Consider the following 16,763-nt stretch of genomic DNA (forward strand, 5'->3'; position numbering starts at 1 on the left):
GTATGCTTGGAATATGTAAGTCAGTAGAGAAATATACCTTGTTGTGGGTAGGAAGGCCCAGTATTAACCCATTGTTAAGATTCAGTTCTCCTCAGATTGATCTGTAGATTCAAAACAATCACAATTAAAATCCCAACAGACTTTTTAAATAGAAAGTGGCCATCTGATTCTGAAATTCATATTGAAATGCAGAGGACCTAGAATATAAAGCTTTTTAGATATGACACCAAAGCAACTTTAACAAAGAATAAAAGTTCAGAGCTAACACTATGTGATGTTAACACAGTATACAACCGTGATGATCAAAACACTGTGGTCTTGGTGTAAAGACAGGTGGGTGCTGATACGTCACTTCAGTCGAGTCCGACTCTGTTCGACCCCGTAGACGGCAGCCCACCAGGCTCCCCCGTCCCTGGGATTCTCCAGGCAAGAACACTGGAGTGGGTTGCCATTTCCTTCTCCAATGCATGAAAGTGAAAAGTGAAAATGAAGTCGCTTCAGTCGTGTCCGACTCTTAGTGACCCCATGGACTGCAGCCCACCAGGCGCCTCCGTCCATGGAATTTTCCAGGCAAGAGTACTGGAGTGGGGTGCCATTGCGTTCTCCAAAAGATATGTAGGTAGGTCAACACAATGGAACAGAAAGTCTGCAGGTGAACTCACAAATACATGTACAACTGATGCTGACAAAGATGCAAAACAGAGAAGAGATGGTTTTTCAAAATATGTTGCTAAAAGCACTGCAAAAAAATGAACTTTGTCTATACTCACACTAAGTATAAAAATTAACTCAAAATGGATCATTAACATAAATGTAAAACTTGTAAGAGAAAAAACATAGGTAAAAAAATCTTCGTGGCCTTGGAGTAGGCAAAAATTCCTTAGATAAGACACTGAAAGCATGATCCGTAAAAAAGTAAATTGATAAAATTGAACTTCATCAAAGTTTAAAATTTCTGTTTCTTGAGAATTCCCTGGTGATCCAGTGGTTAGGATTCCATGTTTTCACTGACAAGAAGGCAAGTTCAATCCCTTATTGTAGAACTAAGATCCCACAGGCTGTACAGTGTGGCTGGAAGAAAAAAAACTTGTTTCTCAAAAGACACTTGTTGAGACAATAAGAAGACATCTCAGACTGGGAGAGAAATCTTTGCGACTGTGTGTCTGATGCAGGACTTGTACCCAGGATGTATGTACATGTATAACAAACTCTCAAAACTCAGTAATTAGAAAATGAAGAAACCAATTTTCAAATAGGCAAAAATTTGAACATTTTATTTAAGAAAATAGATAAATGGCAGATAAGCACATGAAAAGATGCTCAGTGTCATTAATAATTAAGGAAATGCAAATTAAAACCACAACTAAATATCATTACATCCCTATTAGAATAGATTAAACACTGACCATACCAAATTCTATCAAGGAACTTTCATACACAATTGGTGGGAGTATAAAATGTCAGACCACCACTTTGGAAAATAGTTTGGCAGTTAGACTTAAAAATGCAAACATACACCTACCAGAAGATCTAGCTTTCCCACACCTAGAGGTGCAAACGAGTAGTGTGTGTGTGTGCGCGCGCACGCAAGCATGCTAAATTGCTTCGGTTGTGTCTCACTCTTCACGACCCTGTGGACTGTAGCCCACCAGGCTCCTCTGTCCATGGGATTCTCCGGACAAGAAGACTAGAGTGGGTTGGCATGCCCTCTCCCAGGGGATGTTCCCAACCCACGGATCAAACCCACGTCTCCTGTGTCTCCTGCGTTGGCAGGTGGGTTCTTTACCACTGGCACCGCCTGGGAAGCCCAGAGGTTAAAGCCGACGTCCATACAAAACTGTGCACTGACGCTCATAGCAGCTTGACTCGCAGTGGCCATAAACTGGAAACATGATAAATGCCCATCAGCTGATGAATGGGTCGGCAGATTGTAGTGTATCCATACCATCGAATGGACTTTCAGGTGGCACAGTGGTATAGAACCCACCTACCAATGCAGGAGACACAGGTTCAATCCCTGGGTTGGAAAGATTTCCTGGAGTAGGAAATGGCAATCCCCTCCAGTATTATGCCTGGAAGATTCCATGGACAGAGGAGGCTCGCAGGCTGCAGTCCATGAGGTCACGAAGAGTTGGACATGACAGAGCACACACACAGGCATACCATAGAATGGGCTTCCCTGGTGGCTCAATGGTAAAGAATCTGCCGGCCGATGCAGGAGACGTGGGTTTGATCTCCGGGTTGGGAAGATGCCCTGGAGAAGGAAAGGGCAGCCCACTCCAGTATCCTTGCTTAGGAAACCCATGGACAGAGGAGCCTGGCGGGCTACAGTCCATGGGGTCACAAAAGAGTCGGACATGACTTAGGGACTGTACAGTAGCAACATGCCATAGAGTACTACAGGGCAATAAAAAGCAATGGGTATTAACAACACGCAACTCCGTGGGTGCGTCTCAAAGTGACTGCTCAGTGAGAGAAGCCAGACCAAAGCCAGTCCATAGTGTGTGATTCCTGTTCACGTAAAGGAACACATGCTCATACATACATTTTTTTTTTTGACAAATCTTAAACAGAGAAGGCAGTGGCACCCCACTCCAGTACTCTTGCCTGGAAAATCCCATGGATGGAGGAGCTTGGTAGGCTGCAGTCCATGGGGTCACTAAGAGTCGGATACGACTGAGTGACTTCACTTTCACTTTTTACTTTCATGTATTGGAGAAGACAATGGCAACCCACTCCAGTGTTCTTGCCTGGAGAATCCCAGGGACGGGGGAGCCTGGTGGGCTGCCATCTATGGGGTCACAGAGAGTTGGACACGACTGAAGTGACTTAGCAGCTTAGCAGCATTATACATAAAATTGTGTTTTTTGCTTTTTCACTTATAGTTAAGTCCATTTTAATCACGTTTGGAATTATAAGTGCTATCCATGTTATCCCTGATTTTTATAAAACTTCAATTTTAGCAAGTCACTTTTTGAAATGACAAACATTTCCAAATGTTCTATTTGGAAAGCTGAAAATAAGGGGTTTTTTTGAGAATGAGTTGAAGAGCCGTACAGTTTGTTAATACTTATTAATGTTTGTTATTTTAGTAAATTATTAATATTATTAACTTATTAATGTCATCCAGACTCCACAGCTGTGCTGTGACACATAACACTGCTTGTTAGTTGTCTGGTATTTGTGCTTGGACATTTTGTGTTTGATGGTCTCACTTGTATCGTAGGGTCTTAGCAGCCACAGAAGAGAATAGCAAAGCAAAGCAGTCAGACTTAGAAAAGTTGGAATTGGATATCAGAAAACTGGAACAGGAGCTAGACCAGCTAAACAGAAGCAAACTCTCCCTGCACAGAGACATCACGGCCATGCAGCAGCAGCTCCAAGGTAAGAGAGGGCGCGGCGGGGGAGGCGGCCGTCTTCCTTCTGCTGGAGTCTTTGTTTAATGGTTTGCTTTCTTATTACAGAAACAGAAGTGAGAAATTGTCCTAATATTAGGTATGGTGATGGTTGAACAACTCTGAATTTAGCAAAAGCTGTGAAATTGCATACTTTAAATGGGTGAAATGCATTATATGTGAATTATATCTCAATAAAGCTGGCTTTTTTTTTTTTTAATGAATTCATATTCCTTAGAGAACAATTTTAAAAACATAGCAAAGTGACAAAAATCACTATTGACCACACTCTTCAGAGATAATTTCTACTAGCAATGTGGTAAATATCCTTCCAGATTTTTCCTTGAGGGGTGGTGTGTGTGTATAGATTTAAAAACAAAAATGGAAGTGACGTATTTATGACCAAATCTTTATGAATCTGCATGATTGTTTACTTATAAGTTACTAAGTAATTCCAGCCAACAGTATACTTGTTGAACACTTCCTGTGTACTGGGCATGATTGTAGATGTTTCCTATGCATTTTATCGTTTAATTCTTATAACATTTTTATGAGGTAGAAACTATTGTTTCACCCATTTAAAGAAGCCAACGTAAGCCTAGTTTCCTTGGGACTTGCTTAAGCGAGAAGGGACTTGCTTGGTCTCACCCAGTTAGTAAGGGACAAAACCAGTACAGATAATAAAATTTACTTTCAAATTGTCTTCCTGAAGCGTTGTACCAAATTTACATTTTTATCAGCAGTGTGGAAGGCACCTGTTTTTAAACCACACACCTCATCAACAGTAGGTATTGTGTGTGAGTTTTTTTTTATCATGAGGTTTTGAACATGTTAATCTTTTTTTTTTTTTTAATATGTTAAGTCTTTAAAAAACATAAGGCTCCAAGCCCAGATCTGGCTTGCGCATGTACCTCTCTCTTGGCCTTGAATAAGGTAGGGTGGCATAGTCACCTGTTATACCCTAACAGAAGGAAGTATAAATTCACTTTCAGTCTACATTTTTAAGGGGACTGATGGGAAACTGGAAAATGTATACATATGTATTTCTTAGTCTATGTAAATGTTATTTCTGTAGAAAAACGAGAAGCAGTAAACTCATTACAGGAGGAACTAGCTGATGTCCAAGACCATTTGAACCTAGCGAAACAGGTAAGCCTAACAGATGTCATCTTCCGGTAATGTCCTGCAGGTGTGCAGATAGCTGCTTGAAGTAACAAATCAAAGAGGCTGGTTCCTTCTGATATGAGCAGGTCCTCTAGAGCCATTTATCTAACACAAATGTAATATATACAAAACCTTTGATGCAGAGCAGTAATTTTCTAGTTTATTTTAGCCCTAGAATTCTCCATTCAAACAGTGTTCTGCTCAAAGCTAGTAAGTCAGGGGTGTTGGCTAGAAGAGCCCCATAGTTGGTCAGCCGCCACTCTGAGGGCTTCAGGGACCCGACGGACCTCTCTTCCCCGTGGCACAAATGAGGCCTTGATGCTTCTCAGCGTCTTCCTGCAGTGATTCAGTGTTGTCCTGTGAGAGTACTGCTGTGAGCTGAGTTCCAAAGAACCTCAAGCAAGTTTTAGACCTTAGTTCTACTCTGTACGTTACGGGTTAGACATCTAAATTCTCTTCCTTCTACCTTGAAGATTCTGTTTCTAAGATGTATAAAGCTTATTCTGTCCTCTAAAAAGTCTTAACACGGGTTCTTATGAACATTTTCTATGTTACTAGAAATATGGTAACTTTTCCAAAAGTGTTTAATTAGGGTTCTTTGAAGAAGGAAGTATTTATTGTTTTGTGAATTTTTTAACCTGTATAAATATTTCAGATGGTAACAAAACCATGACTTTAGGCTCATTTTCAGTCCGAGTTAAGGCTTGTTCACAGCTTTTCTTAATCTTGGCAATCCTTTGAGGTGGGTGCTGTTTATTCCCACCTCAGTGACAAGATGGCTAAATTTCGGAGGAACTGAGTCTCTTGCTGAGGGTCTGCCATCTTAGATACTAGGCAGAGGGATCAGTGGTCACACTGAGCTCCGGGCGCCTTCGCCTGTTTACTGCGATGATGGAGGCTGTGGAGCTCTCAGGCTGTGTCCGCCGGGCTCAGGCGGTGCGGCAGTGCCACTAGCCCGGTAGAGAGGGTGGCTCTGTCCCTGGCTGGAGCTTGTTCTTTGACCTGAAGGACCTGCTCCACACCACCAAGCGCCAGGATGTCCTGCTTGGCGAGCAGACCAGGCTGCAGGAGGACCTCCAGGAACGCAGAAAGAAGTTGGAAGTCTGCCAAAGAGAAGAGGCAACAAAGCGGCAGCACCTGCAAGCGCTTCAGACGGAGGTGGAGGCGAAGGAGGCCGAGCTGGCCCGGCAGGACACGGTACCGCACCCGCGGGCACGCAAGGGGGGCGCTGCCGCGTGCGGAGCGCTCTTCCCCTGGGGTCTGAGGTCTGAGGTGGAGGCGAACGAGGCCGAGCTGGCCACGCGCGGAGCGCTCTTCCCCTGGGGTCTGAGGTGGAGGCAGACGAGACCGAGCTGGCCCAGCAGGAGACGGTACCGCACCCGCGCGGCAGGCAAGGGGGCACTGCCACTCGGGGAGCGCTCTTCCCCTGGCGCGGCGCTGCTGAGAAGCTCCCGCTTGGGGTCTTGCTCACCCGAACCTGCCCTGTGTGACCTGAGGGGCATTTCACACCAACTCTCTGACTCCCTTGGTATTAATATTATGGACCATTAAGACTGTAGAACAGGCCCCATAAAGAACCGTGGTGGCCATGTGTTGGTTCCTGCATATCCCCTCCTCACATGCTAGCCAAATCATTTTCCGTCCCCACCTGACCCCAGGAGAACTCCCTCTCTATCACCGTGGGCTGCTCGCTACTTTCTGTTTGAACTGGAATCCGACTAGTGCCCATGAAGATTCCTGCGGGACACAGTTAGTTGATGACTAACAGGTTGTTCTCTAATAAGACGTTTCAGAGACTCCAGAAAGAGAGAGAAAGTGAAGAAAAAAAGTTAGAAGCCAGTCGAGCGACCCTGCAGGAGCAGCAGCAGCAGCTGGAAAAGGAAATAGCAGACCAGAAGAACGCCCTGGACCAGGTGCTCAGCCAGGTGCTGGGGGCCGAGGAGCGCGCCAGGACTCTGCAGCAGGAGGAGAGATGGGGTGAGACCCTGGAGAAGACGCTGTCCCAGACCCGTATGTATCCCGGAGCGCTGCCAGGGGTGGGGCGCTGGGGGACCCGCTGACTGTCAAAGGCGTAGAGGAGGCCCGGCCTCGGCCGTGGCCCAGGCAGGAGGCAGGAGCGGCATGGGGGCCGCCCTCACTCGGTCCTCCGGGTCCTGCGAAAGCTGAGGAGGCGGGCCCAGAGGGAGCAGACTCTCTTTATGGAGATGGAATTCGATCTCGACACAGTCAGGTGTTTGTCCTTGACTGTGTCACTGTCTTTGAGAACGCTTTTTCAAGGAAGTGGAATATTAAGGCAAAGAAGTGCCACAAGGCGCCCTAAAGGCTTTCTATAAAAGTGCATTAATTCCGAGCTTTGGAGCAGTGATCCATTTCATCTCAACCTGTTACAAAAAGCAATATTAACAGTTCTGTGATACAGTTGTTGGCCATTCGGTCTGTTTATTCTTTTGAGCCGTATATTAATGAACTTGACTCAAGGGCAAAAGATGGTTCTTACGTCAGTAAATGAATTTTTTTCCCTTAGACTTCAGGTTTTAATAATGCTCAGAAAATGTTGTTGTCCCCTGCGGAAACTTTGAGGACTTGGGTTTTGAAAGGATTATTACTCCTTTTTCCCTGGGAACTCTTGATTCAGACCCAACCCTTTTCATTTTGAAACAAACCTAAATATGCCGAGTCTGACCGTGCCAGAGGCGTGAGAAGTGATATCTGGGCAGGGTGTTGCTTTACACAGGTGGATTAGAAAAATCTGTGTTAAATATCACTGTTGTGTATGAGCATCGTTTATTGAGTGTACTCACCATGCACTGGGTGTCTGCATGCACGATTCCCATTAAATACCAGGAAATGGGTTCCTCTATAGAAAATAAGACTCATGCCATTCCAAATCCTCTGTTCTTTTCCTGCACGGCCTCCCATGGAGGAAGAAATACTATGTACCTCCCTTTATTTAAAAGTAGGTTTATAAAAAAGCGTTCCAGGGACTTCCTTAGCTGTGCAGTGATAAAGACTCTGCACCTCCAATGCAGGGGGCACGGGTTCAATCCCTGGTTGGGGAACTAAGATCCCACGTGCCTCATGGAGCAGCCAAAAATTTTAAAAGTGGAGGAAGGACTTGAATAGATGTTTAAATAAGCAAGTGAATAAATAAATAGCATCTCAGTAGTCTCCTCCGTGTTCCTTGCACCTCACAGAATTGGTGCTCTCCAGTCTCAAAGACTCAGAAAATGGTGGCCGCCTGTCACTTTGGAATCAGGTCCTTCAATAACAAACTACATCAAAAGGCACCCTTCTCTGAACCTTTTTCTGGGCCGCCGCTGTGGGTCAGGGGAGAGTTAGACAACTGGCTGGTGGAAGAAAGTGCCTGAGTGAGCGTCTCGTCCTTGTGCAGTCTGCCCTTAGCCAGCCCAGGGACTCGGGCTAAACTGCCTGAAATGCTGTTTCAGAACAACAGCTCTCAGAACGGGAGCAGCAGTTGTTGGAAAAGTCAGCTGAGCTGCTGGCTCTTCAGAAAGAGGCGGACTCGATGAGGGCAGACTTCAGCCTCTTGCGAAACCAGTTCTTGACGGAGAGGAAGAAAGCTGAGAAGCAGGTAGCCAGCCTCAGGGAAGCGCTCAAGACCCAGCGCAGCCAGCTGGAGAAGACCCTTCTCGTGAGTGCCCCCGCCCCACCCCGCCGGCTTGTGCCCCCCGCCCTGCCCCGGTGGCTTGTGCGGTGACGTACCCCCTGCCCCACCCCGGCGGCTTGTGCCTTGACGCCTTCCATGAGAAGACCCTTCTCGTGAGTGCCCCCGCCCCGCCCTGGCGGCTTGTGCCCCCTGCCCCACCCCGGTGGCTTGTGCCATGACGCCTTCCATGTAGAGAAAATAAATGACCGGGCAACCCAGTCCCTAACCCAACTGTTGTTTTGGGTACATTTGTGCATAGTTTGTGCCTGAAGCTAATGGGAGATTTTGCCTGCGTCTGGGCTCAGCCCTAGCGGAGTTGGCTGTCTGGCTGGAACGCTGATCACAGGCTCAGACAGCACCCTCGGCGAGCCAGCCTCTGCGCACCTCTCCAGCGGGGGTGCAGGGGTTTGGGGGCGGGCGAGCTTCTGAAGAGCCTCTTCCCCAGCTGCAGTCTGTGCTCACAGGTTTTCTCATCATGCCCTTTTTGGTCAGCATCAGCTTTAATTAATCATTATCCTAAAACTAGGAGGTTCAATCTGTCATGCTCTTATCCCTGAGATGAATTGTGGGTGGTGGCACTCAGGTGCCTCCAGACCAACAGGCAGCGACAGGTACTGTCCCAGAAGAGGATTTTCTAACCCCCTTTGGAGGGGTTCATGTCGCCCTGCAGTGTGAATGTGGCTTTGCATCCGGATGTATCTCCCAGAGGGCGATACCACGCACAGCCAGTGACGTGCAACAGGACTGTGACGGGAGTGGGCAGATGTCTAGGTTTTAACCCTCCCAGGAACCCTGTGATGGTGGCTGCTGTTCACGTCTCCCAGACAGGGGAGGGTCGCCTGATCTGTGCTGACACGGCACACCCAGGGTTCAGGCTTTCTGCTCCAGCTCTGCCGCCGCTGCTGCAGGAGGCCGGCCGATCATCCCTTTATAGCTGGAGGCCAGACAGGAAACGAAGGCTCAGAGATGGCGAGTGCCAGGCAGCAGCGCCCACCTCCAGAGTCGTTCTCCTCCTCCCTTGCTAGGAGCAGAAGCAGGAGAACAGCTCCATGCAGAAGGAGATGGCGACTATCGAGCAGGTGGCGCAGGACAACCACGAGCGGGCCCGGCGCCTGATGCGGGAGCTCAGCCAGATGCAGCAGGAGTACGCGGAGCTCAAGAAGCAGGTGCGCCCGCAGCCCCGGGCGCGGGGCGCGTCTCAGCCGCGCTCGTGCAAGGAGCGCGGCTCTGTGAAAACTGTCAGACTAGTGATCAGATTGTTCTTCTAGTCTTGAAATTTAGAACTTTCCACAAGAAGAAAGTATTTGTTCAAGATACACTTTTAAAATGCCCCCAAGATACACGTTTGAAATGCGTTAAGTTCACCAAACTTGTTAGTTTTTGAAAGAAAAATGACACTTCTTCAGCATAAAATTTTATCAAGTCCCAAAGTGCTGTGTTGAAATACTAGATTTTATGCCAGAAACAAGTCTGTAAGAGACAAACTCCCAAGGAAACCTCTGATCGCCTGTTGTGTAGCCAGGCCGAGGAGAGGAGAACGGTTCGTCCTCGACAGAGGGTCTCACCCTAGACCCCGCCGTGTCCCTCAGCCCGTGTCAGGGGCTGGCCCACTCCAGAGCTGTCTCGTCAGGCTGCTCAGGCCCCTCGAGTGACCCTGCTACACTCTGTCCTTTGGATGACCCCACGTGGCCATTTAGTCTCATCTGTTCCTATAACCACGCCCCCAACACACACACACGCGCGCGCGCACACACACACACCCCTTTGGCTCAAGAAAAAATTACTTGAAAGGCCCCCTGGCCTCTGTAAATTTGGGAGGGCAGTTAGCAGTGAGTATGACTGTGGTATCTTCACTAAGCTCTTTATGGACAGAGCCATATAGAGTGATCTCTCCCACACCACCAGATTCTTCATGTGTAAAATAAAAACATTCAAGCAGACCTTTTCTAAGCCCCTTTAAGTGCTAACATTTATAACCTAGACCACTTAAAACTTGTTTCAGTAAATGCCCCTTTTCTCCTTTGAGGACCGCTAAGGTGCCTCATATAAATTCTCACGTAGCTCTCACGTTGCAGGATACAGGAGGTTTAGAAGTTAGCTAGCTTGCCCTAACTCGCACTGGTAATGACTGTTGGAAGTGAGCCTGGAGCCCAGCGCTGCCCCGCTGCAGCGAGACGGACTGCAATAGTGTGGGCCATCTGCAAGCAGCGCTGCCCTGGGCTTCTCCAAACAGGCATGGCTCCAGTTGGAAGGCCAGGAAATCCTTGACTCGGTAGCTTAGACATACTTGGGTAGCTGGAAAAATCACAAGTTTTTACGGTTCTAATCATAATAAGTAACATTTGTAGGTCTTTCGGTGTATTATACCTGTATTTAAAATATTAAATCATTAAATAATAATGCTTCAGTTCTAGTACTTGGTGGTATTTGACTCTCACTCGCTCTGTAGATGGTAAACCAGAAAGACCTGGAAAGAAGACAAGTAGAAATCAGTGAAGCGATGAGGACACTTAAGTCTGAAGTGAAAGACGAGATCAGAGCCAGCCTGAAGAACCTCAACCAGTTTCTACCGGAGCTGCCAGCAGACCTGGAGGCCATTCTGGAAAGGAGCGAACACCTAGATGGAGGGCTGGAAAGCTTGAAGGAGAACTTTCCATTCGCCCTGAGTGAGAAGCCATCACCTTTTGAAGAGAAACTACATTTTTCTCGCGTTCACATAATGGTAAGGGCTTGTTTATCCTGCTGTTCCCTGGACTTCCTAAAATGGCCCTTTGGTCCCCACCGCCCCAGATGAGTTCTGACATGGACTGGAGGGTGGGAGGAGGGAAAGGCGGGCTGGTTGTGACGGTGCTGCTCACTCTCTGATGGCTCCCTTTTCCTCTGAAAAGGATGAGCACTGGCGTGGAGAAGCGCTCCGGGAGAAGCTGCGGCACCGTGAGGACCGACTCAAGGTGGCCCTTTTGAAAGAAAAAAAAGTATAAGATGCTTGGCCTGTTGAGAGCGGGGAAAGTGCTCTGTCGCAGCCGTCACAACAGATTTATAGGTTACATGTTCGAAGCTCAGAGAGGTTGGCATCACAGTTAGTCAGCACCAAGGTCAGGGTTCAGACCCACGAGCTCTGGTGCTCAGCGCAGGGTTCCTAACCCTGGGTAACGCTGCTTTGCCTCAGTTGAAACTCACAGGACCTGCAGACAGAAAATACAGATGCGCTGATCAAAACACAGCTCACAGGCCAGTGATCGGGGGAGGGATTGGGGAAACCAGAAAAGTAGGCTTGGGTGTCAAATGAGAAGCTGTTTGGCTCAGGATATGTTGAGCTTGAAGGCTTCATGAGACACAGGGAAGGGTGTCTGTCTGTAGGCAGCTGAAAATAGGTGTCTAGGATTTAGTCGTAAGTTCAGTTCAGTTCACTCGCTCAGTCGTCCGACTCTTTGCAACCCCATGCACCGCAGCACACCAGGCCTCCCTGTCCATCACCAGCTCCTGGAGTCCACCCAAACCCATGTCCATCGAGTCAGTGATCCCATCCAACCATCTCATCCTCTGTCGTCCTCTTCTCCTCCTGCCCTCAATCTTTCCCAGCATCAGGGTCTTTTCAAATGACTCCACTCTCTGCATCAGGTGGCCAAAGTATTGGAGTTTCAGCTTCAACATCAGTCCCTCCAATGAACACCCAGGACTGATCTCCTTTAGGATGGACTGGTTGGATCTCCTTGCAGTCCAAGGGACTCTCAAGAGTCTTCTCCAACACCACAGTTCAAAAGCATCAATTCTTCTGTACTCAGCTTTCTTTATAGTCCAACTCTCACATTCGTACATGACTACTGGAAAAACCATAGCCTTGACTAGATAGACCTTTGTTGGCAAAATAATGGCTCTGCTTTTTAATATGCTGTCTAGGTTGGTCATAACTTTCCTTCCAAGGAGCAAGCGTCTTTTAATTTCATGGCTGCAATCACCATCCTCAGTGATTTTGGAGCCCAGAAAAATAAAGTCAGCCACTGTTTCCCCATCTATTTCCCATGAAGTGATGGGACCGGATGCCATGATCTTAATTTTCTGAATGTTGAGCTTTAAGCCAACTTTTTCACTCTCCACTTTCACTTTCAAGAGGCTCTTTAGTTCCTGTTCCCTTTCTGCCATAAGGGTGGTGTCATCTGCATATCTGAGGTTATTGATATTTCTCCCGGCAGTCTTGATTCCAGCTTGTGATTCCTCTAGCCCAGTGTTTCTCATGATGTACTCTGCATAGAAGTTAAATAAGCAGGGTGACAATATACAGCCTTGACGTACTCCTTTTCCTATTTGGAACCAGTCTGTTGTTCCCTGTCCAGTTCTAACTGTTGCTTCCTGACCTGCATACAAATTTCTCAAGAGGCAGGTCAGGTGGTCTGGTATTCCCATCTCTTTCAGAATTTTCCACAGTTTATTGTGATCCACGCAGTCAAAGGCTTTGGCATAGTCAATAAAGCAGAAATAGATGTTTTTTCTGGAACACTCTTGCTTTTTTGAGGATCCATCAGATGTTGGCAATTTGATCTCTGGTTCCTCTGCCTTTTCTAAAACCAGCTTGAACATCTGGAAGTTCAGTGGTTCATGTATTGCTGAAGCCTGGCTTGGAGAATTTTAAGCATTACTTTACTAGCGTGTGAGAGGAGTGCAATTGTGGGGTAGTTTGAGCATTCTTTGGCATTGCCTTTCTTTAGGATTGGAATGAAAACTGACCTTTTCCAGTCCTGTGGCCACTGCTGAGTTTTCCACATTTGCTGGCATACTGAGTGCAGCACTTTCACAGCATCATCTTTCAGGATTTGAAATAGCTCAACTGGAATCCCATCACCTCCACTAGCTTTGTTCGTAGTGATGCTTCCTGAGGCCTGACTTAAAATGTAGGAGTGAAGAGTATAGTGGAGAGCTGGGAATGAGTGAGGCGGTTAGAACCAGAGAGGACAGCGTGCATCGCTGGGGAGCAGCCACTCGCCTCGAGGGCTGAGAGGGAGCCACGTGCAGTCCCGAGTGAGAGAAGGCGCTTTATATCAGATAGCCTCTGGCCACACGTGGCTGTTTAAATGGAAATTCACTGTCATTAAACCAGGTTAAAAATTCAGGTACCACATTTCACGTGCTTGGCAGCCACACGATTAGCGGTTACCATAGAAGGCAGCAGATGTAGACCAGGGAACATTCCTGTCGTCACAGAGCGTTCTGTGGGACAGTGCTTGCTAGCAGCGTTAATTAGAGGATCATTTCAGAGGTGCCGTGGGGAAGCCAGGAAGCAGTGTGGGGTTGAGGATTCCAAGCACTGGGAGACACTGACGATAGCAGTGTAAACCCATCGTCTGAGTCTGAGCAGGCGTCCAGCGAGGAGGGTGCGGAAACCCCGCGTGTTGTGACAGTGGAGCACACAGGCTGAGTTTAAGGTGCAGTGACGACACGCGGAAGAGCCGTCTGGCACCTGCCCGCCTGCTCCGCCTTTTTAACTTTTGAAGACAAGGGTTTTCAGCAGCCACTTCTGTGTTCTGACAGATTTGCCTTTCAAATGTTAAACGTGAGGAAGCTACTCAGTACTAGTTCTGGCACATTCCCCCTGTAAAGCCCTAAGTCCTCCTGTAACGCTTCCAGGCCCAGCTCCGACACTGTATGTCCAAGCAGGCAGAGGTGTTAAGCAAAGGGAAGCGGCAGACCGAGGGCACGTTACACAGCCTGAGGAGGCAGGTCGACGCCTTAGGGGAGCTGGTCACCAGCACGTCTGTGGAGTCCACGTCGTCAGCCACTCTGTCTCAGCTCGAATCTTCCCTTGCAGAGGACTCCCATCTTGGACCAAGTCAGGTAGGAGGAGGCTCTTCACAAGTGGTCTGGCTTGTACATGGAAAGTCCCTGAAAGCTTTGAGGCCCACAGCCTAGAGTTAGACTCAGAAGGACACGAAAAAGTGAAAAGTGAAATTCGCTCAGTCCTGTGCAACTCTGTGGTGCTGTTGACCACACAGTCCATGGTTTTTCTCCAGGCCAGAATACTGGAGTAGGTAGCTGTTCCTTTCTCCAGGGGATCTTCCCAACCAAGGGACTGAAGCCAGGTCTCCCACATTGCAGGTGGATTCTTTACCAGCTCAGCCACCAAGGAAGCCCAAGAATACTGGAGTGGGTAGCCTATCCTTTCTCCAGCAGATCTTCCTAACCCAGGAATCAAACCAGGGTCTCCTGCATTGCAGGCAGATTCTTTACCAGCTGAGCTACTAGGGAAGCCCAAAGGGCATGAGTTTCCCCAAGATTTGAAGGTGGAAGGACACGACTGTCACCTTCAAATCTCAGGGAAACTTGTCTTAGGGAAGACTCGCAAAAGTTGTCATGGTCCCTGGGAAACTGGAATCAACTGGTTGGTAGTAAATGCGTAAAGAGGACAAGCTGCTGATTTAGGAAATCAACTAGGAAACAGGGACAAAGTTAACTCTCCCATGAAGGCTCTCCACTTTGGATTTCCTTATTGTCTATTTGGTAAATACGAGTTTAGGGAATTCCCTGGTGGTCCAGTGGTTAAGGATTCTGTGTTTTCACCACCGAGGGCCCGGGTTCAGCCTCTCATTGGGGAGCTAAAATCCCATAAGCCATGTGGCACAGTAAAAAATAGAAGAGTTTGGACCTCTGAAGCCAACTTGTGTCCCAGTTTAGTCTGTCCACTTGGGAAAGGTGACTGTGCCAATTGTTAGTCCTAAGCGAAGTTTGAACTCTTAATTCAGAGTCTATAAAAAAAAAAGCACAACACAAGATTTCACAGGTTTTCTGTGTGAGACCTAGATGAGGTTAGTAATTATTTAGGAGGAACGTAAAATATATTCATGGAGTCCCTAAATAGTAAGACAATATTCCTGTCAGACAGATAATAGCTACCATTTTGCATGCCTAGTGTGTGGGTGTGGTGGCTCAGCGGTAAAGAATCTGCCTGCGATGTGGGTTCAATCCCCGGGTTGGGAAGATTCCCTGGAGGAAAGCATGGCAACCCAGTCCAGTATTCTTGCCTGGAGAGTCCCACGGACAGGCGCCTGGGCAGGCTGCAGTGCGTACGGCCGCAGAGTCAGACGAAGTGCCTCTGCACGCCTGTGTGTGCACCAGACTCTATGTGTACTGCCTCACTTACTCCTGGGAACTAGCATTCATCCTTCTATATGAAGAAACTGTAGAAAACAAGAAATGTCAAGGTCACAGCGAGACACAAAACGAGGATTTAGAGGCTGATCTCTCTCTACCACAGAGCAGTGTATTGTCTTTGAGCCCAAGAACATCCAAGGCCAGTCTGCATCTTTAATAGACCATAGCCTGCTCATTAGCAGCAGAGCCAAGATGTGAATATGATCACCTTAAATCTTCCACGGTAGGACCCAAGTCAGATAGAGGCCAAAACCGTCATGGGCCTCAGGGCTGGAAGAAGGTCAGAGGCAGAGAGCTTTGTAGAGATGACTTTGGAGGTGAGCCCGGAAGAGCGGGAGACGGGTGCGCAGGGGTGTGGGCGCCAGCTGAGTTCTTCAGCTCCAGTGGCAGCCGGAGACCTGAGGCGCCCCGGGTCCAGGAAGGGAACAGAGGTGGCGCGAGAGGCACAGCGCGTAGAGAGGGGTTTGTTAGAAGTACGTTGGGTCCCTGAGTCTTAATCTAGGGGTATGTGGGATGAAAATCTGAACTAGGTTGGAGTTAGGGGGCTGGCTTCTGAGCCTAACGTTTTATCTTCCTTCTTCCAGAGCTCCTTCCATCAAGTTCCACAAGGTCCATCACCATCAGCAGGCAGTTACCGACACTGATGCTGTCCTCAGCTTCCTGCTCACAGGGTACATGTTACAAAAAGTTCTTTTATTTATAAATAACTAGCACTTTCAATTGGCAGATGTTGAGTTGTAGCTTATCATAGTCTTAATCAAAGTAACCATCTAACTTTTATCCTGGGTAATTTTGTATGGTGGTTCATCTTAAAACATTTTTCCAAAGAAGTACTCAAATATTACCTGTTAGCCATGATGCTATCATCTAGTTCTGTGAATTTAGCTAAAACCTGTTTTTACTGTTGCAGAAATTCACCCTTAGTCCTTTCTCATCCTGTTGTAGGACGAGTGGCTCAGCCAGATGGAGGAAGACTGTCTTGCCTAAATATGAGGAAATAACTTTCTCCACTACCTCACTAACTTCATTAGAATGCCACTTGGTTTTTATCAAGATCCAGTCAATTCAGATGCTGAAAACTCCACTGTAGCTTATTCCACTTCTACAGCGACTCTCAGCATTTTTGTTAAGTCACCTGTACATATGGGAATATCGTATACTATTTAAACCAGGGTCTTACATGGCTGAGGGTTTTCTTTTTTTAACCTTTGAAATGCATTATTATAAAACCAGTGCTGATCTGAATCTATAAACTGGTAAAATCTATAGTTAGGTTAAAAACAACATGCTTAGGCTCCTCTTTATTTATAGTGCCAAAAGTTATTTTTGGATTTTGTTTAAAATCTATTTTCATATGAAAATAAAAGATAAAATAAATGTGGGTCTGACATCTG

At 47.3% G+C, this 16,763-nt stretch overlaps 1 protein-coding gene across 9 annotated transcripts in view; it reads left to right on the forward strand.

Annotated features, from left to right (window-relative positions):
- CNTRL (centriolin) overlaps positions 1–16,763 on the forward strand; it is a 90,119-nt gene that overhangs the window by 70,108 nt on the left and 3,248 nt on the right. For 4 of the 9 annotated variants that reach the window (XM_070795399.1, XM_019966851.2, XM_070795401.1 and 1 more), the window contains 11 exons: positions 3,227–3,384; positions 4,471–4,544; positions 5,568–5,756; positions 6,344–6,569; positions 8,006–8,211; positions 9,252–9,392; positions 10,676–10,948; positions 11,115–11,177; positions 13,849–14,055; positions 15,954–16,040; positions 16,315–16,757. In XM_070795399.1, coding sequence (XP_070651500.1) covers positions 3,227–3,384; positions 4,471–4,544; positions 5,568–5,756; positions 6,344–6,569; positions 8,006–8,211; positions 9,252–9,392; positions 10,676–10,948; positions 11,115–11,177; positions 13,849–14,055; positions 15,954–16,013 — 1,597 coding nt within the window. In that variant the 3' untranslated portion in view covers positions 16,014–16,040; positions 16,315–16,757. Of the gene's footprint in view, positions 1–3,226; positions 3,385–3,464; positions 3,496–3,633; positions 4,451–4,470; positions 4,545–5,567; positions 5,757–6,343; positions 6,570–8,005; positions 8,212–9,251; positions 9,393–10,675; positions 10,949–11,114; positions 11,178–13,848; positions 14,056–15,953; positions 16,041–16,314; positions 16,758–16,763 lie in introns of those variants that run through there. The other 5 variants (XM_070795402.1, XM_070795400.1, XM_070795403.1 and 2 more) reach the window with 5 other exon arrangements.

The sequence above is a fragment of the Bos indicus genome, chromosome 8 (genome assembly GCF_029378745.1).
Source record: "Bos indicus isolate NIAB-ARS_2022 breed Sahiwal x Tharparkar chromosome 8, NIAB-ARS_B.indTharparkar_mat_pri_1.0, whole genome shotgun sequence".
In the NCBI taxonomy this organism is placed as follows: Eukaryota; Metazoa; Chordata; class Mammalia; order Artiodactyla; family Bovidae; genus Bos; species Bos indicus.